This window comes from Chanos chanos, chromosome 12 (assembly GCF_902362185.1).
Source record: "Chanos chanos chromosome 12, fChaCha1.1, whole genome shotgun sequence".
NCBI lineage: Eukaryota > Metazoa > Chordata > Actinopteri > Gonorynchiformes > Chanidae > Chanos > Chanos chanos.
In genome coordinates this window covers 16,609,451-16,631,645 of record NC_044506.1, presented here as the reverse complement: position 1 = coordinate 16,631,645, position 22,195 = coordinate 16,609,451, and the positions used below count along the sequence as shown (strand labels likewise).

Here is a 22,195-nt window from a genome sequence, read left to right as displayed (position 1 = left end):
AAAAAAGACTGTTCTTTTTGTCTCGTCAGTATATTTTACGGTCTCCCATTTACTTTCTTAACCGTTCCTCTGGGATATATTGTATACTAAGTCATTAACTGACAGGCGGACTGCGGAACCTTTGTAACTTATGAATTGTTGTCCACGTTTGTAATAACCGTGGCACAAACAGTCAAGATGGCAGCGCCCGTATTACAAACATGTCACGTCGCTTGCTGTGCAAATCGGACGCCCAATGTTGTGTCGTGGAGTCGAACTGGAACTGTTGCTTTCGGAACATGTAACTCAATCGCTTTGTATCATCCCCAGGTAATGCAAGAAAGCAGTGCCGATTTCTGACCAGTTTTCTCCTCCTAAATAGTCCGTTTACCAAGATGGCGTCCTATGTAGGCAACGCGTCATACAGATGTGTAGCAAACGATTTCTCAGTGTAATTCAGGAACCTCGTGCAGTGTCAGCGTGATGAGACGCTAAAACTGTATACGTCACATTTACACTATTAAATGAAAACTTCCAAGCGACTTTAGAATGTATGTATGCGCTTGCTGTAACTCTGGTAAATAGCCACAGTGAAGAGGAAATGCTCAGTCGCTAAAAACCCAGGGTTCGTTGGGGCTGGCCAGACTTGGTTATGTCTGATCATTAACGCAATTCTAATGTTCTGTGTACTAGGAAATTAGAGCTGTCACTCTTCTGAACAAACACACCGGGAGAGTAAACGCTGTCCAGTGGGTGCACAGAGATAACTGTGGTAAGTTTGTGACACTAGGCAGAGTTTTTTTGCGGAGAGTTGAACTAACCTTGGTTGCATTAAGTTACTCAGTACACGACTTTTGCAGACTTTTTAACTGTCACATATCTGAAAAATGTAACCTTTGATCGTGGATCAAATGTTTACAGGTTTTCCCATTGTCCTCCACTAGTTTAATGCTACACGCTATACATACAAGTTTGACAGCAGCCACAGTTCTGTTCACGTGCCTCTTGGACGCACCTTCATTCAGTAATGTGATTAATCAAACAATGATCTGCACCAACAGGCGTGGAAACCCAGCTGGTATCAGGAGCATCAGATAACAGTGTTATTATTTGGGAAGAACAGGATGGAAAGGTATGTGAACAACATTGATATTCATAAAAATCTCAACAAACATTGTACTGATGATCTGACAGGCAAATTTTGCATCCAAATAAAATAAAATTCAAATCATTCTATGTCATATAACTGCATTGTTCCCCTTTTTATGACAAAATATAAAAGCAATTATATTTTTTTGCAATATAGCAATAGGTGACCTGCATATCAGAATTTTATACAGTTAAGCAAGTGTTATGAATTCAGCTTCACTCTGAAGTTGCCTTTTTCAGACTAATTGTACTTGATACTTGATTAAACTACATATGATGTATAAGGCTCAAGAGAAAAAAGTGCTTTGTGTTTTTTTTTTTGCCCCTTTCCTACAGTTTGTTCCCTCGGCACAGTGTTTGGGCCATTCTGGGCCTGTCTGTGCAGTGGATGCTATCTCTCTGGACTCTTCAGAGTCACTCATTGCTTCTGCAGCATCCGACTCCACTGTTAAACTATGGACTTGCTGTGATGGGAAAGGTTGGACACTTCCAGAGATCTCTTTAGTTTTGCATGTCATTTCTCCTCTCGGGTGGCAGCATTAAGGTCGTGGGTTCGATTCCGAACCTTTCTGTGTGGAGTTTGCATGTTCTCCCCGCGTCTGTGTGGGTTTCCTCCCAGAGATACTAAATTGCCCCTAGGTGTGAATGTGTGTGTGAATGTGCTTGTCTGTGTACCTGCCCTGCGATTGACTGGCAACCTGTCCAGGGTGTCTCCCCGCCTTTTGCCCAATGAGCGCTGGGATAGGCTCCAGCATCCCACGTGACCCTAATTAGGACAGGTGGCTTAGAAAATGAATGAATAAATGAATTTCTCCTCTCAAAAAACTGCTCCTGATGCTTCTTCACTAGTGAGAAGCTGACAAGTCTGACATCTGCTGGTTGGTTCGCGTAAAACTGATTAAAAAAAAAAAAAAAGGCTGCCAGTGGTTGAAATGCCTGTGGTTAACATACAATACATGGGCAGAATCATGGAAGACGTTTCTCCTCAATAGTTACAATAATTCTGATATGATTGCTCAAAGTCTTAACGGGAGTTTGTAGAATGATAAGACGTGACATTATTTCAGTTACATTCTGCTCTCCTCTTATTCATCAGAAAAAAAAGATTGTGGGAAGTGTGTTCGTGATGTTAAGAGATAAGGTGCTGGAATAGCTGTGTTCAGTTTGCTCGCAGAATCTCCAGTGTTTCTGCATTTTTGTAAATATTGTATAAATGACTACGCTGCCTTCTCATCTACATATGACTTTTCATATACATCAATTTTGTGTCCCTGGGAAAGAGTGGATCTTTTTTTTTTCTTTTGGATAATGAATTCTTTAAAATTCATGTTTTTGAAAACTGCCTCTCAGATGAATGGGTTAATGTTTATATATACGGTTTGCATTCTCTTCATTAGCTGAGTGCCTCCAGACCCTATCTTTTGGAAGCGGCTTCGTGATGGATGTCTCCTTGGCGCTGTTGCCAGGCAGCAGAGGTAAGATCTGCCTGCTGCTAGCTGTTGAATTGCTTTCCTCCCCTTTACTACCATTTATCTCCATTGTCTGTGTGGCTGTATAACTGAATGTCATGTTAATATCTGTGCTCATGCTTTTAATATGTCTCTAGAGCAGACATATACCCCCTGTTCTTATTTTCTCTTTAACACTCTGGATTGGATGTAATCTTCCATATGCAGCTATCATAAACTGTCATCAACAAGTGAATGTGTTTTTGATGTATTGCCTGGTGTTTACGTGGTATAACTGACTTGGGGTTTGTTCTTGCAGTACCCATTCTGGCCTGTGGGGGAGATGACAGTAAAGTCTATTTGTATGTGCAGCTTAATGGAGAGGTGAATAAGACATGAACTAAAAGTTAATTCCATATAATTATGTGAGAACATCAACAGAAATGTGTATATAAAATGTTTAAATGTTTTTTTTTTGTTTGTTTTGTTCTCTTTATGTGTTTAGTTTCAGAGGGTCCTCACACTGCAAGGTCATGAAGACTGGGTCCGAGGTGTTGAATGGGCAGCCAAAGGTTGGGCCTCTTGTTTTTGTCCATTTCATGATATGAATGTTTTTTGTGTTTCTTTAAAGATTTGTTTAAAACCATTTTACTTTTGTAAATAATATTTTAACCCCCTTACCCCACCGCAAAACCAACCAAACACCCCCCCCCCCCCCAATTAGACTGGAAATGCACAGAAGGTTCTTTGTCACAGCTCTGAGTACAGTTTCTCCACCCATACTACCTTACAGTTCAGATCCAAAACTAATGTCAGTGTTTCCAGTAGTGGAGAGACGCATACTTTACCACGCTCTTCAACAAACAATATTAAAAAAAAAAAAAAAAAAAAAGCTTGTTGAATGTAAAAGGTTCCCCCCATGGGATGCGCTATCCAAACCGATTCCTCTTCGGCCTTCGTTTCAAAATGCACGAAATGGTCGTTTGCCCTCAGATGAAGGCTCTGGCCTCTCTTTGTTTCTCCTCGTTGAACTATTGAAGCGGGGAGGATCAGCCTATCCGTCCCTCTGTCTCTCACGCGCAGCTCCTCACGAGTCCCTCTCTGTTTTTTTTTTTTCCCCCCGCCTCTGTCGGGTGCAGATGGAGAACTGCTATTGGCCAGCTGTGCCCAGGACTGCCTGATCAGGGTGTGGAGGCTGTTTGCCAAAACTGTCGCGGCAGAACCCAGTGCCCAGGATGAAAATGTCATCAAAATGAAGGAAGATATTTTTGTGGTCGCTGATAAAGGTGAGGCCTTACAGCTGTTGTGTTTTTATTAGATAATATAATGTGTTAACTGTACGTGTGAATATGGCTGTGTGATTTTTAGGGGTATTTTAGGAAAGGCTGTTTGATACCCTCCATTCTGTCCTTAAATGTTTAATTTTTATAGATATGCAGTGCTGTGTATGTAGTGCCCTGTAGAACGGAGTTAAATACAGCTCTCTCTCTCCCTCTCCCTCTTCTCCCCCCGCGCCTCCACAGTCTTTGCTGTTTCTCTGGAGACGGTGCTGGCAGGCCATGAGAACTGGGTTTATGGGATCCACTGGCAGCCTCCCATTATGCAAGGTGGTTTGACTCGCCTTTTTTGTCATGATCTCTGGCTGTAGTTCTTTTACTCTGCTTTGGATGTGTTACAGACATGTTCGTCTCATGCTGTATTAGTCCACGATAGGTTCAAACGATCATTTGATCTTGAAGGGGTGACTGATCACAGTGACTTCATATTTAATTTTTCAAGCCGTTACTGAAGTACTGCGTGTGTGTTTTTCCTCTTTCACTCTGTCTCCCCCTGCAGGTGATTCAATGAAACAGCCTTTGAGTCTACTCTCTGCCTCCATGGATAAGACCATGATCCTGTGGGGTCCTGAGGAGGAGTCAGGAGTGTGGGTGGAACAGGTCAGTCAGAAAAGAGTGGTTACTTTTCCATATTGTTCAATGAGCATTTGTTCTCTCATATAAGACGAAGCGTAGCCTGTGTCAACACACGCTTCACTTCACTTCTAACCTTTCAGTTTGTGTTTGTAGAAATTATAATGAGGTGTGTCTTGAGTATCCGGAGATTCTCTCAAAGAAAAGTGTCTGAGATATCATGCAGGCAGTGGAAAATCGTGAATGTGCGTTCATCCTTAAGCACCGGGATTAGGATGAAAGAACTGAATAGAGCGAGTTGTGTTGACAGCTGTCCTCTACTTGACCTTCTCATTTCAACTCTTCTCATCTGTTGTCACAGTAGGGAGAACCATTTCAGACAGGACTACAGGATAAGGCAGATCCCACTGTGAAGTCATCCTTATCCACCCTTATTCATCTCTTCTTCGCTTTCTCTCTCTCTCTCTCTCTCTCTCTCTCTCTCTCTCTCTCTCTCTCTCTCTCTCTCTTTTCTCCCTTCTGTTCTCTGCTCTCCTTACGTCCTCTGGATCTCCTCCCTGCCAGTCATGGTTCAAACCACAGGATGAGCGTGCGGCAGGAGGTGCTCACGGCTCTGCTGCCAATCCTTGCACCCCTGCTCTCTTAGGTCGAGCGAAAAGAACATCAACCATTTTCTGCTGTGTGGATCTAAATTTAAACGTGTATGGAAATCACACGAAAAAGCCAAGTCCTTGCCTCCGCTTCTGTCAAAAGGTTGTGAGTGACGGGTGAATTCCCTTCAGAAGGAGGGATCGCTCTTCCTGAGATAACCCCGCATCTATCTCTCTCTCTCTCTCTTTTTTTTTTTTCTCTCCCCGCTCTTTCTCTTTCTCGGTGTCATCCTCAAAAAGAAACCCGTCCTTCTCCACGCTGATAATAAGCTGGGTTTTGATTGGCACAGCGTCTGTAGATAACAGGCATGGCTGCATAGGTGATCAGTAGAAGACACTACCTTTTGATCTCTACATACAAGCAATGCTCCTCTGCCAACTGTCTCTCAGTGGGGCTGAGATCTCTGCCACCTCAGTGAAAGTTCTCCTGCTTTTCCTCTGAGCCCTGTCACAATTGGCAACCGACTCTCGTGCTCCGCTCGTCCAATTAAAACGACGATGACGCCGATCGTTAAATTGTGTTGTCTGATGGAAGAGGAAAAAAAAAAGAAAGAGAAGTACGTCTCCGAATAGCTACTCCACGCGTGAACATGTGGAAGAAAAATAAGCTTTATCTACACAGCACACATGAAAATATATTTCGAATGTTCTCTGTATTTGGCGTTAAAGGGCATATTATATGAAGGGGGCTGCGAACCACGTTATCAAACGGGTTAGAAAACCCTTTGATCTGACAGGTTTCCATGCCCACAGAGGAAGTGAAAGTGTGTTATGGTGAAACCGCCCTTCTCCACCTGAGACCCCCCTCCCCCCCCAATCACACACATTTACCGATTTCCATTACTTCATGTTAGAGGGTCCAGATTAAGATATAAAACACGTAACACGTATTCTCCTACATGATATAATTAATCTATAAAACGTTTTTCAACTTAAAAGCCTTACAAGAGACTTTTTGAAATATTAAACTTAAACACCACCGTAGCGTTAGCAGTAATGACCCACTTGCTAACAGACAAGTTTGCCAAGCTTCCCCGCTTGACATTAGCATGACCAAGATTGAGAAATACTCCTGAAAATTCCTACTAAGTGGCAAATGACCAGCTTCTCTGGGGCTAATTAACAGTTTTTTTTCCTTTAAAAAAAAAAGGGCGGCCTCCTCCATAATGATTAGCTTAATTGGTCAAATTTAGCGGATAGTCAGCTAGCAGCAGGGCGGCCAGACAGACCGCTGGGTAAAGTACATCCTGCTAACGACTCATGCTGCCTGTTAACAGCTGGGAAGGAGTGGGGAGTGAAGGCTGGTGTGGACGCACTGAGCGTCCGTCAGAACAAAATGATTAGCTCCCGTGCTAATTGTTTGTTAGTGCTGCCGGGTCAGGACAGTCAGAGAATGGCCTGTAGAGGGCTGAGGATAAGACAAGGCCTAAACTGATACATACTTCAGACTGTTAGCGTGTAATTTTAAAACAGTATGCAGTATGATAGTAGCTCATGTTGGACCCATGTCTCTACCATTGTGTTCCAGTATTTGATTATAATGTGCTGGCTGACTATGTCCTGATGACCAAGCTGAATTACATACATCAAGGCCTCTTCCCTTATTGCTTTGTTTCAGTTTCAACTTGTTTACAGTCACAACAATGTTATGGATCTAAGTAGGATTTACGTATTTTCTCACACACACACACACGCACGTATATATGTATGCCTCAAAGAGTTTGTGAGTGCGATGTAAGGGCTCCATTGTGGATAACATTCAAAACCAATTTGGTTAATGTTGCGTTGCTCTTTCCAGAATGACTGGAAGAAAGCCATGCCACTCAAACTGAAAGGCATGCTTTATCGCTGTCATTAGTTCCACCATCGTGTTGCTCTGAGATTGTAGGGTGTGTCTGCAAAGGGCATCTCTGACATGACTCCATAAACCAAAAGATCAGGGGAAGATGTATGGCACTTTACTCCCAAAGTGTTTTGCTGTTGGCTGTTTAAAACAGTTGACGTTTAGCATGTTCACTATGAGACATTTAGGTTTCTGGGAACTGTTACTGGTTCAGCTGTGCTGTCCAGTGGTTTTTAAGCTGGATCATGAAAAATGTTATCCTCAATGTGGTGTGATTATGGCAGGACCAAAAATCAAATTCTGATTAACCTAAAAATAAATAAATAAATGCATAAAGAAATGATAAAATAAAATAAAAACAACAACAGTATTTTCAAAATGTTACATTTGTTATGTGCGTACGTGCGTGCATGTGTGTGCAGGAATATGAAATTAATAAATACAGTTTATGTTTACCTTAAATTTTAAAACAGATGTGGGCTGTAATTCTGGCCATATTTTCAAGGCTCCCTAAGATACAAGACACGTCTATCAGTCTCTAGCTAGTGAAAAACGGATTAAAGCTTGGCATCGTCTTTTCCAAGACCTTCATGTAAAGTGTAACATTCAGTTCCACAATGATTTGACCGCACAGTATATGTGCTAAAAGTTTCAAAATGTCAAACCCATGTTTTAGTTTTCTTCAAATTACCTCACGTGGCATCATGTAAACGCTATGCACAACATAACTTGTTTTGTTTGCTTGTTTGTTTCGGCTATGGTCTGTGACACAAACGCCGCCAAATGATCTCAATCAGTGAGAATTAACCCCTGGCACGTACTCTACAGTTAATATAAGCGCAGCACAGGTTAGCTATGACGATATAATCATGACTAATTATCTTGTTTTTATTCCGTGTTCCTGCCTGCGCCGCAACACGACTCAATTCCTCCGTTAATTTGAGACACTCGAGCGGCATTAAGCGTGTTAGACACGGGCCAGACAGAGGGCAGAGGGTTCCGTGGGTTTCACCGTTTGTGGAGGAAATTATTACGCTGCGTTGGCATTCCTAGCCCTGCCTGGTCGAGGGGTTTTACACTCAAATTCATTTTTAGGATGTAATCGGGGCCGTTTTCTCCCAAACGTTGTCTGTTCTAAACCCCATTTGTTTAATGTGACGTGCTCCGGCGCGACTGCGTTGGCTAGCATGAGAATTAATGTATTCTAAAGAAGCAAACACAATTTATATTCCTCCTCTAATAGCCTCCACTTGGCATAATGCCTTCTTTGGCTTGATTTATTTTGTGTTCTCTCCCCGTGCGCTCTATAACTGTGGTTAATAATAAATGGCAAAAAAAGACGGAGCGCAGCTGTACATTTCGACTGGCATTATTCAGGATTCATGTGAAGTAAAGCGTGCCCAGTCTGACCAGTAAACTCGTGAACTGCGTCCAGTCCTTTTATCTGATTAATTTTATGTCTTACCAACAATCTTTTTTAACGAGGCTATGGTTCACAAATTTGCTGTTACGTTGATAGGTTTTATTGGTGACTGCAATTTCATTTCATAATATAATTTGTTGAGATTTGTATTTCTAACAATGTCCTTTATTTCATCCAAGGTTGTTTTTCTGAGCCCTTCTTTTAAAGCCACCCAACGCGATAAAATTTGTATGTAGCCAGCACTAACAGTCTTGTCTCAGCTCACTAATTATGAAGTCCTTCTCTAGCTTTATTAAGTGTGCCAGAACAGGTGGCCCTCAGGGACAGATTGTGATACGCTACTTTGGACGATCCTTCTAGGCAGACATTTATAAAAGATAGCTTCTTTCCCTCTGGAGCCTTGGTTCAGAATGAATTAGAGTTTATTGATTTCCCCCCCCCCGTCTCCTGCATCTCAGTTTGGAAGGTGAGCAGCACCAGTGGTGTCTGAGAAAACACATCTGTTTTGAGGGTCATCCAAAACACATAATGTCTAAATCATAAAAAAAAACAAAAAAAAAAACATCCCATACTGAGATGCATGAGGGGTGTTACACACAGGCTGAATGTGTTTTGCTGTGTGTAAGTCAAACTCTGTTTCTGAACCTTGCTTTACCTGCCTCCCTTTTCCAGGTCCGTGTTGGGGAGGTGGGAGGGAACACACTGGGTTTCTATGGATGTCAGATGAGTCCAGACGGTTCTATGATTTTGGCTCACGCCTTCCACGGGGCGCTACACCTTTGGCAGAAAGACAGGAACCAGCAGGTGAGTCCTAACTCAGCAAGGTTATCTCTAGTGAAAGGTAAAGGCCTACAAAGCACATCCAAATATTCTGAAACTTTTAATTCGGCGATTGGAGCGCTAGTGGTTTGATTTTTAGTCTTTTTAGTGGTTAAGGATGAGAGCAGGCAGTGAATCAGTCAGTTCTGGATTGGCTAATCAATAAGGCAGTCTAGTCATCACAGTTGTTTTTAAATGGAAAACATTAGCCTCACCAATCATCAGAAAGCACTGTTAGATGATTCATCCCTCTGTGTATGTGTGTGTTTGTGTGTGTGTGTACGTGGTGCATGTGCCTGTGTGCCCTTGTGTGTGTGTGCGCGCGCCCTTGTGTGTGTGCGTGTGTGTGCGCGTACACACATGTGCCTGTGTGCCCGTGTGTGTGTGTATATCTCCTCTGAAGGGAGAGTGGAGCCCTGGTGTAGTCATTTCGGGACATTTTGACGCGGTGCAGGACCTGAGCTGGGAGCCAGAGGGGGAGTTTGTGGTCAGTGTGGGCTCAGACCAGACCACCAGACTTTTTATACCCTGGAAGAGGAAAGAGTGCACCCAGGTTTCATTTTTAACCTCTTTAAACTTCATTCAAATGACACTGATGACAGGGCTCTAGTACAAGCACCAGAGCCAACTCTGTGTGTGGAATAATGATTTCGGTATAAAGATATTATAACATTTTCCTTTTATTTTACAGTGAGCCAATTTTTTACTCCTACAGTGTGACTGATTGAATTTTATCATAACAACCATTTGGTCTATAAGTCACTGAAAAATCCAGCCAGAATTAGCTTCATGGCAAATAAACAGGAAGAGGCTGTTTTGCCTCTAGCGGAACTTCATTAAAATCACTGTTGAACAAATATTATTATTTCATTTGTGCTCAGGATGTTCTTTTTGCAAACACCTACTATTTTTTGAAGTCTGTTTACATTTGTGGTAGAAGCTGGTGGGGAAAATGACTGTGTGTTTATTTTGGGACTCGACCACAGGTTTCATTTTAGATTCAATCTGCGAGACACATTTACAGGCTTGTTTCACCATCATTTCTGACATCAGTATTTATTACCAGTCATAAATTACAACTGAAAATGAAGTGTTTGTATATATGCAGTGAAGAAGTATAAAATAGAACACAAGAAAGCTAGCGTCACTCGTTTCAAGAGACGTGGAGATGGCAGCTATGTCAAAAACAGAACACTTAATTAAATCAGTGCTCACAGTATTGTCCTTGTTATTTAGCGAGGGCCTGTGTCTTTGTTTGCAGAAGATGCACAGACTATTTAACCACATTATGTATGGTTTAATAATGCTAGGTTATGCCGGAACACGACGAGTCATGGGAGAACATGGGAGAGGTTGTTTGTCCTTTGCATGTGTAACGGAGTTAAATAAAACAAAGCAAGTTACACGTGATTTCACAGAGGTTGTAAACCTCGCCGTCCTGTTTTCTCTCCGTCCACAGGCGACGTGGCATGAGATCTCTCGTCCTCAGATCCACGGCTATGACATGCAGTGTCTGGCCATGGTTGGCCGCTTCCAGTTTGTCTCTGGCGCGGACGAGAAGGTTCTACGCGTTTTCAGAGCCCCGCGCAACTTTGTCGAGAACTTTGCCAACATAGGGGGAGCTTCACTAGAGAAACTACTGGCATCTAATGTATGTACTATTGTTGTTTTATTCCTCCGGCATCAAAAGAACTGCTCATTCACTTGATATTTTGAGACTTCACAATTTTGGTTTCCCTATCTAAAGTTGTGATCAAAAAAACGGAGTTTTGAAAACTATGTAATACATTTTCTTAGAACTTTATCTGCACAGTCTTTGTTTAGAGTCTTGATGACTCATTCCTCCAGCTGGATGCATGACATTGCTCAGAAAATGGTTTTGGTGTTTGTTTATTACCTCTACTGTCAGGATGTGGCAGATCTACCGGCGGGAGCCAGCACACCTGCTCTGGGCCTCTCCAACAAAGCTGTTTTTCAAGGTTCTTCCATCTCTCTCTCTTGTATATACCCTTTTGTTATAGCGTGCAAAGGCTTCCAGTGTCATCTTTTGAGCTGTGTGGTTTTGCAGCTATTTTTTTTCCCTTTGTACTTGTCCTCCATTAGCTCTTAGTGTTGTTTTTCTGAAGTAAACTGTGTTTAGATTGTGGTCTGATTGACAGGTGACATCATATCCCAGAATGCCCAAGAGGAAGAAGTGGATTTCAACAGTGTATCTGACCAGTATAAGGAGTCTTACTTCCAGCCTCTCAAGCTGACAGGTATGACAGCCTGACACACACATACTCCCACACCATCTTAAAATACTGACACTGATATGTTTTGTGCTTTTTACATCTCGTATGAGTGTTTCTAAGATGTAGAATCATGATTTAGTTTTTTTTTCCTGACTTTTATTCCTACAGTACCTCAAAGCCAGAGGTATCTCCTTTGCTGATTTAGAAATGATATTTAGTGAGGCGTCACTGCAAGTATGTGTTGACTTATAGTAGACATTGCCGCTAAATTACAAATTCAGCTTCAACTATTCTACTTTTCAGTTGTCAGTTCAGTTCAGTTGTCTAAACGAATGTGTTTCTCTTCAGATAAGTATATTAGAGAATGTAACATGACACGGAATTCCATAACGATATAAAAATTGCGATCGAGCCCGTGTAGTCATTCTCTAAGGTAGCTGTGTCTTTTGTCATGATGGCAATGTGGCTCTCTTGTATGAGAACTTGTACATGGAGCTGATAGCTCTCTAGCGAATGTGGTAGACCCAGGCTGTGAAGGTCTTACTGACGGGGGGCGGGCGGGGGGGGGGGGGGCTGTTCTTGGAAACGACTGTGATATCCAGCACTCATGACAGGCAGTTATTAGAGCACTGCCTTTCCATGGCTCAGCGCTGTAACAGGGGCATGAATCTGCGATACCGCAGACAAATGTTATTAGCGGAATACGGAGAGTATGGGAGTCGGGTGGAGGGGGGCGGGGGGGGATTTTCGTGTCACTCTCTCGCTTCAGGCAAACACAGGCAATGGCCATCAGTGTGATTGAAAAAGGCTCCTTAATCAGAAATCATAATTAGAGAGAAGGCTTATGTAATTGCAAAAGTTGAAATATTGAAGACTGCAGGCTATGGCAGGAGCAATGAGGCAGTCAGGGACTTGTTAACGGAATAATGGGGACTCTTTCGATTCTCTCTGAGCGGCAAAACTGAATAATTAGAGGGAAAAAAAACCCAAAAAACGGCAAACCAGAGAGATAAATAAGATTTGGGAAAAAGGCCAAGGTATCTGAATCCATTGTCAGATGAGGTTTGGTGTGAGTTGCCTTAGTGTGTATGCGTGCGGGGAGGCAGAGTGTGATCTTGGCTGCAGAACAAGTCAAGAGAGGGGTAAATTTAATTTGTGACACCCTCCCTCCCCACGAAACAATTCACCACGGGGAAGCAGAGAGAAAGCTCCGTTGTTCGAAATGGATGCCGAGTAAGTTGACAGAGGACGTGTTTTAGCGGTACATTCAGAGAGGAGCCTTGTGTGGAACAGTAGGAATGTTATCTTGAGGCGTTAACTCAAATCAAACTCAGTTTTAATGTGTGTTCTCAGAGCCCCCCCCGGAAGACCACCTCCTGCAAAACACACTGTGGCCAGAGGTTCAAAAGCTGTAAGTTTCACATTCATTTTAATGTGACTGGTTCTGTGGTTAAAAGAATATACAGAGTTATTGCTTGAAAATGCCAAATTAATGACCTAATGCATTCCCAAAAGTCTAAATATGCAGCTCAAGTATTTCATACCAGTGTTTATTTTGCTGTTGAATTTTGTTTAGATATGAATATTGTTGTATTCTGAGACAGAGTAGGGATTGTTTAGGACTAGCTGGAGAATTTTAATGTGATATTCAGTCAAATCCACGTCTACTAAATCCACACTTTAAGTAATTTAATTATATTATGTAATAACTAACCATCAAACTCTTTCATATGCTCAAGCATATGAAAAAAAAAAAAATCAACCCCAGTCTTACCTGGCTTGCCCAAATAGAGTTCATTTGAACGTGCTCATGTAAGTTAAAGTACACATTTTCACACAATGAATTTTTAATTAACAGGGAATCTAAACATGTTTAATTCCACTGAGAAGAACAAGCTTTTGAATCAGCCTGAACCAATTCACTGCTAAACTGAATAGCTGAATTGTTTGGTTACCCTCTGTTGTACATACCTAGTCTGTTGATCTGGAGCATAAAAATCTACAAGCAAGTTAAATGACTGTAAAGCTCTTTTCTCTTCAGGCTACAGCCTTTAATAGTATGGCAGATCTGACGTTTAAAAAGGAACAGCCTTTGCCGGAAACCTTCTTTGAATAAGCTGACAGTCCTGAGCTTCACGATTAAGTCGTGACGGGACGCCTTACCTAACGTGCACTTCCTCTCCCCGACTCCCTCCAGATACGGTCACGGCTTTGAGTTGTTCTCTCTGACATCAGACCCCACCAGGACTGTGGTCGCCTCAGCGTGCAAGGTACTGTCATGCAAGGGAGCGGAGATTACAAGTTAGGGACGTCACTTGCATTAAAGTGAACGTGATGATATCAGACAAACTCACAACTACACACACGCACACACTGTCCCCCCCTCTCTCTCTCTCTCTCTCTCTGTCTTGTAATGGCTTTTAATTCATATCATTATTCTACAGGGTCAGCGATGTTTTTAAAAACGATTAAATCCGTCATACAGTCTCTCAGGGACCTGCCTGTTGTATGAGCTATAGCCTTTCATTAGATGCCCTGTAATGAGTCGCAGCGTTTAATGGTGGACAGAAAAAAAAAAGAAAAAAAAAAAAGGCAATGAACTCTTCAGTTATGAGTATTATTCACATTACCAAGTCTAATTGCTCTCAGGCCACAATGACATGCAATGTGTGCACTCAGCGAATACCATATCTCGGTCAGGCCCCCGTAGTCCAGTCTAATTCTGCGCAGAGCGAATGGAAGCACATTTTACACATCGGCTGCCATTTGTCATGACTGGCTGGGCAGGGCCCGGCTCGTCCTCGGCAGCTGGCCTGTTTGCCCCACATCGGGACGGACGTCAGCGCTCGTTACTGCCCCCTGTTGGAGCCTTGGCTAGAAGGCCTGTAAGGCAGGGCTTGGGACAATTTTGACCAAGTAAAGCCTATATAAAACTCACCCTCCTGGGTGAGATTACAACAGAAGGAGCCACACAGATGCCCTCAGTCTGGGTCAATAGTATGAAGTTATCAGTGTAATTTTTAACAGTCCTGAACTTGGGTGATTGACTGCTGTGTTACTGTAAGACTGTCGTGATTTAGGCTTTTCATTAGTTCTTTTGGTTCTAATGCAGAGCTATTCGTTGTGGTCTTGAGGGACTCCATGTCTTCCAGGTATTTGTTTCTACTGTCAGTGCCTGTTTAAATTCATGAGTTCAATGTTTGGACTCCAGAAGTTTACTAATGGGTTCAATCAAGTGTTGGGAAAACAAACTCCTGTTGGACAAATCCCTTTGTTCCCATAGCTATTGCAGTGCCTAGACGTGTCACGTCGCGTTTTAAGTCAGTGTTGGCACAAAGAAAACCTTCTAACAATGCATAACCACACTTCTCACTCCATATTTGATCAAGTGAAAATAAAAATGCTCTCAGAAATGAGACCTGTTGACTGGTCAGTGACATTCTCCCGGTCTCTTTTGTCCAAGGCCTCTAAGGCGGAACACGCCGTCATCCTGCTTTGGAGTGCCACCTCATGGAAGCAGCTGCAGGCTCTGCCCTGTCACAGTCTCACTGTCACTCAGATGGCCTTCTCCCCGGACGGACGCCACCTTTTGGCCGTGTCTCGCGACCGGACCTGGTCGCTATGGAAGCGGCAGGACCCCAACACGACCGACTCGGGTAAACCTCCGGTTCACCGTCACCTCTGTAATTTTTCCTAAGTCTTTATAGAGACGGTATATTTTGCTCCTCTCTAGCTCGGGTTGGTTTATTAGTTCAGGGACTACATGGTCCTTGTATGTTAATGTTTGTTTAGAGTGTGTTAAGGATACAATGAAGCTGCCTCGAGACTGTGGAAAGCGCTCAGCACATGTTTCAGACATCCTCCAGGCTAAATTGTCATTGACGTGGGCTAACTGGAGGAGCGTCTGTTTTTTCTTTTTCCATTTTCCTGCGTGTCTGCGCTTTTGTCGGTTACCGTGGTGGGTGGAGGAAGGGTGGGGGGGGAGAGGGCGCAGTCTGTTCTGGTTGAAGCCAGAATTACTCAAAGTCCCCGCGTGAAGCAGACACGGCGCGGTTAGACGATGTCAACGCTGATCAGAGAGCCCTGCCCAAACATGGCTGCCGACTACCGTGGAGAAATCTCTATCAAACAGATGAGACCCCCCCCCCACCCCCACCTTCCCCTCCCCTTAGTTTCCATCTCTGTCTCTCCCTCTTTGTGTCTGTGGCTAATGAGTAGAGACTTGCCAATCGGCAGCTGGCCGGGCAGCCGCTGCCTGAGCTCAAATTAGAGGAGGCTGTTATGCAGGCAGCCCCCCCCTCCCAAAAAAAACTCAGCCCCAGACGGGACTCTGTTATTGGCTGGCCGCTTTTTTTTGGTGTCATTGGGGCGTGACGACTTGACCACATGCGACCGGTTCGGATCCGACACCTACAGTAGATCAACGTATTGTGACAGGCAGTCTCAAGGAGACCTGGAGCAGTGTCTCAGATGCTAACAAACAGATGATGTTTTTGGACAGCAGCACTGTGATGAAAGGTGAAAAAGACAGTCAGGTAGAGCAGACGTGATAGCAGAAATGATGTTTTCTCGTGCTGTTCATTTACTCTTAATCCCACATCAGTGCAAAATGAAGCAGTGGTGCTCTGTAAAAAGGTGTGTGTCTTTTTTTTTGCCTGGGATAAACTGGTTGAAGAAGAATTAGGACAATTTTAAATGAAGTCGATAGCTGCAGGTTAGGAGCGGTTTGAACGTAGCATAATGACTCCAAATGCTTTCGGGAAAATTGAGCGCTTATAATTGAAGGAGAGATTATAGATCTATAAATGTGCTTGTGACTAAATGTTTTTTTTTTTTTTTTTTAGCCTTTTTGCCATCTCTCACGCTTCTTCCATCTGCTTTAATCTCTCTTCCAGGGCCGCCATTCTCCCTCTACGCTCGCACCAAAAAAGACACGGCCGTACACGCGCGCATCATCTGGTCATGTGACTGGAGCTTTGACAGCAAATATTTTGTCACATCTAGTCGAGACAAAAAGGTAACGTTCATATTTTCTAGATACAGGGCACACCATTTTTCTATGGGCTGATGCATAGATTTTTTTTTTTCTGGTTTTACTGTTCATTAGATGTCACCAGTGTTTACGTGAAAAGAATTGCTTTGTCTAGGACGTTTGACACTAAAATATTGAGGAAGCTCTTTGAAGGAGCGTTTTTTTTTTTGTGCACTGGGTCCATCAGTAGGAGACTGTGCGTGACCCTGTGTGTGTGTGCGCGCGTTCGTCTAGGTCATTGTATGGGGTCTTGGTGGAGATGGTGTCGATCAGAACGAGAGAACGACCATCGGTCCCCGCTCCTCTGTCCTCGACGTGGGGGATTCGGCCACGGCCGTCGCCATCTGCCCTCATCCCTGCTCTGATCAAAGGTACATGGTTCTGACCAAAACCTCTCTCTCACCCAGAGAAGGACCAGAGAAATAAATAAATAAACAAATAAAGTTACTTAGTGGGCTCAGCCAGTCCTCGGCCAAAAAGAGCTTCCTGCAGCGTAGCTACCATTGTCCTCCCACAACGTTCGTAACATATAAAAGGTGTTACAGCAGTACAGTTGGTGTTCGTATATAGCGGGTCAGGTTTGTGTCTGAAGTTGTTCACCTCTGGCTGTTGTTATTCCCGCAGTTACCTGCTGGCTGTGGGACTGGAGAGCGGTCAGATCCTGTTATATAAGTGGAGAGCGGCGGAGGACTCGTCCTCGGGCTCCGACTGGAGCAAATGCGGCGAGACGGACATCTCGTATCCTTTAAAACCCACCGAGAGAGAGAGAGAGAGACAGAGAGAGAGAGACAGAGAGAGAGAGAGAGAGAGAGAGACGGTTTTGTTTCTGCAGAATAAGACTGATAGTCGAGACTGTTTTATATTCCTATCACGTTGAATTCCCTTTCTGTGCTAATGAGTGGAAACAGGAGCCCCCTGTCAGATGTTTTAACGGGTTTGTGATAGAAGTTTGGCAGAGCGGACTGATGTCCTCATGACGCCCAGAGTGAGGCCGTCGTGTCTGGATTCATTTAAACTGATTGTCAGCAGCAATTGGATGTTATGTCGGCTTCGGTTTGTTAACAGAACTAGAGAAAGTCTCTACGGTATCAGTAGCGCTGTCGGTTTAGTACGGCGTTCAGTAACCTGTTTTCAAACCCAAAAAAATGACAACGTCAAACCCACACGTCGTCGAGGTCACGTACGCACCTGCAGACTCGCGCAGCCGTACTGTGGGAGAAGAGAGGAAGTGCTTCGGTTACCAGGACGACAGGCAGGATGTGGACCGGAGATGCAGGGTGATGGTTTTAAACTGGCCAAAAAAAAAAGAGACACAAGTACCCAGGGCCGCACAGCGAGACTGTGAGCTGCCAGGGTTAGCACTGATCAGAGCAGGGTGCCAAACCTGAGGTCAAGGGAAGGACAGGTTCATTTTTACACCTTTCTCTCTCTCTCTCTCTCTCTCTCTCTCTCTCTCTCTCTCTCTCTCTCTCTCTCTCTCTCTCTCTCTCTCTGTCTCTCTGTGGTAGAATGGTAGAATGTTACATCTCACAGCTTTCTCTTATAGTAACACAGTGCCAGTAATGACAGTACTGTTGTTGTGCTGACAGGGCAGGTGTTTAATAGCACTGAGAGTGGAGAAGGGAAAAGACAGGCAGTTGCTGAGGAGTGAGTGAATGATAGACAGTAATGAAAGAGAAAGAATGAAGCAGATCAAGAACAAGCGCGAGTGAAAAGAAAGAGAGGGAGAGACGTTTCAGCCGCGGTCCGTGCGATACCGCATGCTGTCTCCTCTATGTCGGAGGGTTTCCTTGACAACGCATCGCCTACAGCCAAAGCCACACAATGACAGTGAAGCGTCTACGTTGGAGACCCAAAGCCGGCTGTGCGGGTCAGGAGGAGGAGAGAGGAGAGAACGCATGGGTCCAGCTAGCCAGCGCTGGGGCTGACCACTCTGTTAAAATCTTTAATATAAACACACAAGCTCTCACTTGATAACTACAGATCATAGTTGCATAGTAACTCAAGATCTAATCAGCGTAGACTCTGCTATAGACTTTGCCATACGCGAATAGCCTGGGCTATGCGCATGACTTTAAGAACACCGTGGTCTTAATGACTTGTTGAATTGAAATATACATCATAAATATTGTAAGCTTAGTAAGTTACTAAGCTTACAGAATTTCAAGAGTCTCTCTCTCTCTCTCTCTGCAAACCTGCAGTAGATTTCATTTGCTGTAGTCTGTTGTGTCTGGGAGAGATGAACATACTGCTATTTAATGTTTTATATAGGAACCAATTTTCAATATGTAATAATAAATCCCCATTTTTCTATTGATCAGTTGTCTGCATTATTTTTCCAGGCACGTTTTGACATTTGTAGTGCAGAGAGCGCGTGGGAAAACATTTTGGGAATATCTGGAAGTTGAGGGCCCGTGATGTTTGGAGTTTGTTTGGAGTTAAACTTGCAGGAATCCTGCTCTAAATAAAGGATTTAATGTATATTATATAACTACACAATTCTGTCATAATGTATTATGCACCGTAGACTGAATTATTTATGCGCTACTACACTATTTGCGTCTTGTGATTTTCGTAGAACATTCTTTTATGGAAGAAAAGGGGAGAAAGACAGAGGAGAAAGAGAGAAAGTGAGACTGTGAACCCGTCACTCAGTTTTAAGTCTTCTTGGGCGAGGGCTGTTTGTGTTTTTTTTTGGTTTTTTTTTTTGATCTGCGTTGAGTCATTTGGGCTGTAAACTTTCCTTGAATATAAATCATTCATAGCAGAGTTGGTAGTTTGATAATTCTCTTTTTAATCATACAGTATGGAGAGGTATGCCGGAGAAGGACGTGGACTTTTTTTTTTTATTGTGACCTTGAATAAAATGGCCGATTTAATCACAGAATAAAGTACTATATCTTAATTAGTGTAACAGGGAGCCACTTTATCTAGCTCAGTGTCACGTAACATTCACACGAACATATTTCACATATCGTGGTTGAGGTCCTCAGGATATGTAGGTTCCTTAGCACAAAAAAAATTCCCTTTTACAAATAATATGTGCAGAATCCAGAGTAAATATGGTTTTGGTGACCAGTGTTTCTGAGGACAGTGGCGGGCCCGTCATGCTTCTCCAATAAAGAGCATTCCTGGATTCAGATGGTCTTGTCTAGCACTAACACGTTAAATATTTGAGAGCTTGATGGAAAAGCCAAGCTAACTCTGTCATGAGGACTTCATTCCTCTGCATCCTTTTTGCCATGTGGCCCCTTGCACCCTCAATTATTTAGTACCCCCACAACCTACAGAAGAGTTCATTACATATTCATCTAGTGCGTGTGTGAGTGTGGTGGGGAAAGAAAAAACAAAAAAAAAAACTTTGTACTGAGCCAAAGACGTGATCTTCACTGGTGGGAAAAGCGTTCTCGTCGGTATGTAGAGCTGACCCAATTTTTGGTCTGTGATGACCAATGATGAAAAATCAAAGTCTCTTTTTGATTTTTTTATTAATAAAAGAACATTTTTTTGCAATAATTTATTAAAAATGTTATGATTCCATGCAGTTTAAGGGTACAAGAATATGAAATGAACACATCCACTTTGAATTTTTTGAGAGCTCCTCTGTGTGTGTGTGTGTGTTTGTGTGTGTGTGTATGCGTGTGTGTTTATATGTGGGTTGGTTTGTGTGTGTGTGTGTGCTAGTGCAAACACACCAAGAAGAGAAGAGTTGTGGAGCACAGAAGTGTACACTTTCAAAAGTACTGTATAAAAAAAAAAGAAAGAAAAGGATATTTTTGTTCTCAATGGGCTTTGATGTTTTGTGATGTAAAAAAAAAAAGAAGAAGAAAAAAAAAAAGAAGTAGAAGTCCAGCACAGATTACAGAATAAATAGATTTGAATAGAGTGATGTAAACTTGAAGACGGCACATTTTCACAGAGTGGCAAACAGACATACACACTCACTGCCAACATTCTGTTTTTTTCCTTTTTTTTTTTTAAACATTCCCCCCTCCCCACTATCATATAATAATAGCTCTACAGAAAAATGTGTTGTATACATTATGTACACGAAAAAATAGTCCTTCATTCTCTTGGGGTGTGGAGGAAGTCCTGTTATTAATACCCACATTGTCCCAGTACACTCCAACCAGCTACCCCATTAGACAAAGTCCATATGACAGTTATTTGAGGATATTGACTTGGATTATGGGGATGAATTTGTCCCACTGATTATTGTCCATAGTTCAGAAACATCAGTTAGTAAAAGTAACAGGACAAAAAATTGAGCAACTATGATTTTTTCTTTTTAATCATCTGTTTAGTTGCAGTGTTTATTGCCTGAAACAACAAGACACTTGTTAGAAAGAGATACATGTCCTACAGATCCTGCTGTTAGGTTCAATTCATTGTGTTGAAGGTCAACAGCAAGGATGAAATTGTGTTTGAATCACTCACAATTGAGGACCACAGCACATTACTACAGCATTGTCTGGAAAGAAAAGAAAAAAAGAAAAGAAAAAAAAGGCTAAGAGAGTACCCTGGTTCCTGATGTCTTTTGTCTCTCACTTGTTGTCATCTCTGAGGGACAAGGCAGAGCATGTGACAGATTCACAGTTATTATAGTTGTAGTGACACACAAGTGATGGAAACAAACCAAAAATGATGAAAAATTTAAGCAAAAAGGGAAAAATAAAAGGAAATGCAACGGTTGCCTTATGAGTTGTGGGGAGAAGGTTTTTGCTGTGAATTTTGATTGCCCTTTTTTGAATTGTTCTCACAAAGGGTCATGTCGGTGCTGAAGTACACTGTTTTGTTAAACATGTAAGCACAAAAAAAAAGCCTTTTTTTTTGTTGTGTCTTAACATTGTTCTGATGTTTAATGATGCCATGAGAAATATCAAACCCAAACTTTTCGACAGAGACACTTGAGAGTTTATGATGAAATCAGCATTTTCAGTGATGATCAAAAAGCTGTAAAGGTCTAGTGTTAAAGTTCATATGATCATGTTTCTATTTCATCTTCATCACTGCGTGCAGTCTAACAGAAAAAGAGCGATTTCAGAACAAGCTGAAAATATTGATGAAGGAGTTATGATCAGGGCTGATTTAGATTTAGATTTGAAATCCTCTCAAAATGCATCTCTGCTATGGTTTATTTATTGCCACTTTCATATGTTTTGCATTCATTAGAATTCTCTGGAAAATTAAGTAACAGTATTTTGTGAAACAAAAAGTAATATTGTAATAATGTAATATTTTTCAAATCTATTTGACCATGTATGCATAGATAACATGTATTGAAGTAAAAAACAAAACAAAACAAAAATATAATAATATCAACTGTTTTTAGCCATTGTATTTACTTGTAAATACTTAAACAGTGCTTCATGACCTACTAATTTTTAGCATGTTTCAAAGCGATATTTAATGTTTTCAAATTGGTTGATGAATATGGTCTAAAACAGTTAGACACCCCTCATTTTTTCTTATAAAAAGATCTCTGGTGATAGCTGGGCTTTCAAGGATAAAATATAACATCACCTGAACATGTTTCTATAATTCATATAAAACCTTATTAATACGCTCTCTGTTTTTCAATTAACAATAACTTATTGAAAACGAAATGTCGTTCATTCAAAAGAAACAGCTATACTTTTTACCACATCATGTCCATATGAAAAGAGCTACACAGCAACTTGAATTAAAAAAAACAAACAAACTTTTAT

General features: G+C 42.2%; 1 protein-coding gene across 1 annotated transcript; it reads left to right on the top strand.

The window, feature by feature from the left end:
• The first annotated feature begins 177 nt into the window (after positions 1-177).
• On the top strand, positions 178-18,654 carry elp2 (elongator acetyltransferase complex subunit 2). The gene is made up of 22 exons (XM_030788931.1): positions 178-309; positions 673-751; positions 1,041-1,111; positions 1,465-1,606; positions 2,526-2,603; positions 2,896-2,960; positions 3,082-3,148; positions 3,716-3,883; positions 4,100-4,183; positions 4,413-4,513; positions 9,075-9,206; positions 9,625-9,774; positions 10,681-10,872; positions 11,131-11,200; positions 11,381-11,479; positions 12,809-12,866; positions 13,653-13,725; positions 14,919-15,111; positions 16,351-16,472; positions 16,722-16,858; positions 17,112-17,225; positions 18,299-18,654. The coding sequence occupies exons 1-22, from the start codon at positions 178-180 to the stop codon at positions 18,459-18,461; spliced, it is 2,490 nt and encodes an 829-aa protein (XP_030644791.1). The 3' UTR covers positions 18,462-18,654.
• The last annotated feature ends 3,541 nt before the right edge of the window (positions 18,655-22,195 follow it).

Excerpts from the sequence above, each read along its gene's own strand:
- elp2 (XM_030788931.1), top strand. The coding sequence starts at position 178 with ATGGCAGCGCCCGTATTACAAACATGTCACGTCGCTTGCTGTGCAAAT. Across the intron at positions 3,149-3,715 it reads TGTTGAATGGGCAGCCAAAG|ATGGAGAACTGCTATTGGCC; the intron begins GTTGGGCCTCTT and ends TGTCGGGTGCAG. Across the intron at positions 12,867-13,652 it reads TGGCCAGAGGTTCAAAAGCT|ATACGGTCACGGCTTTGAGT; the intron begins GTAAGTTTCACA and ends GACTCCCTCCAG.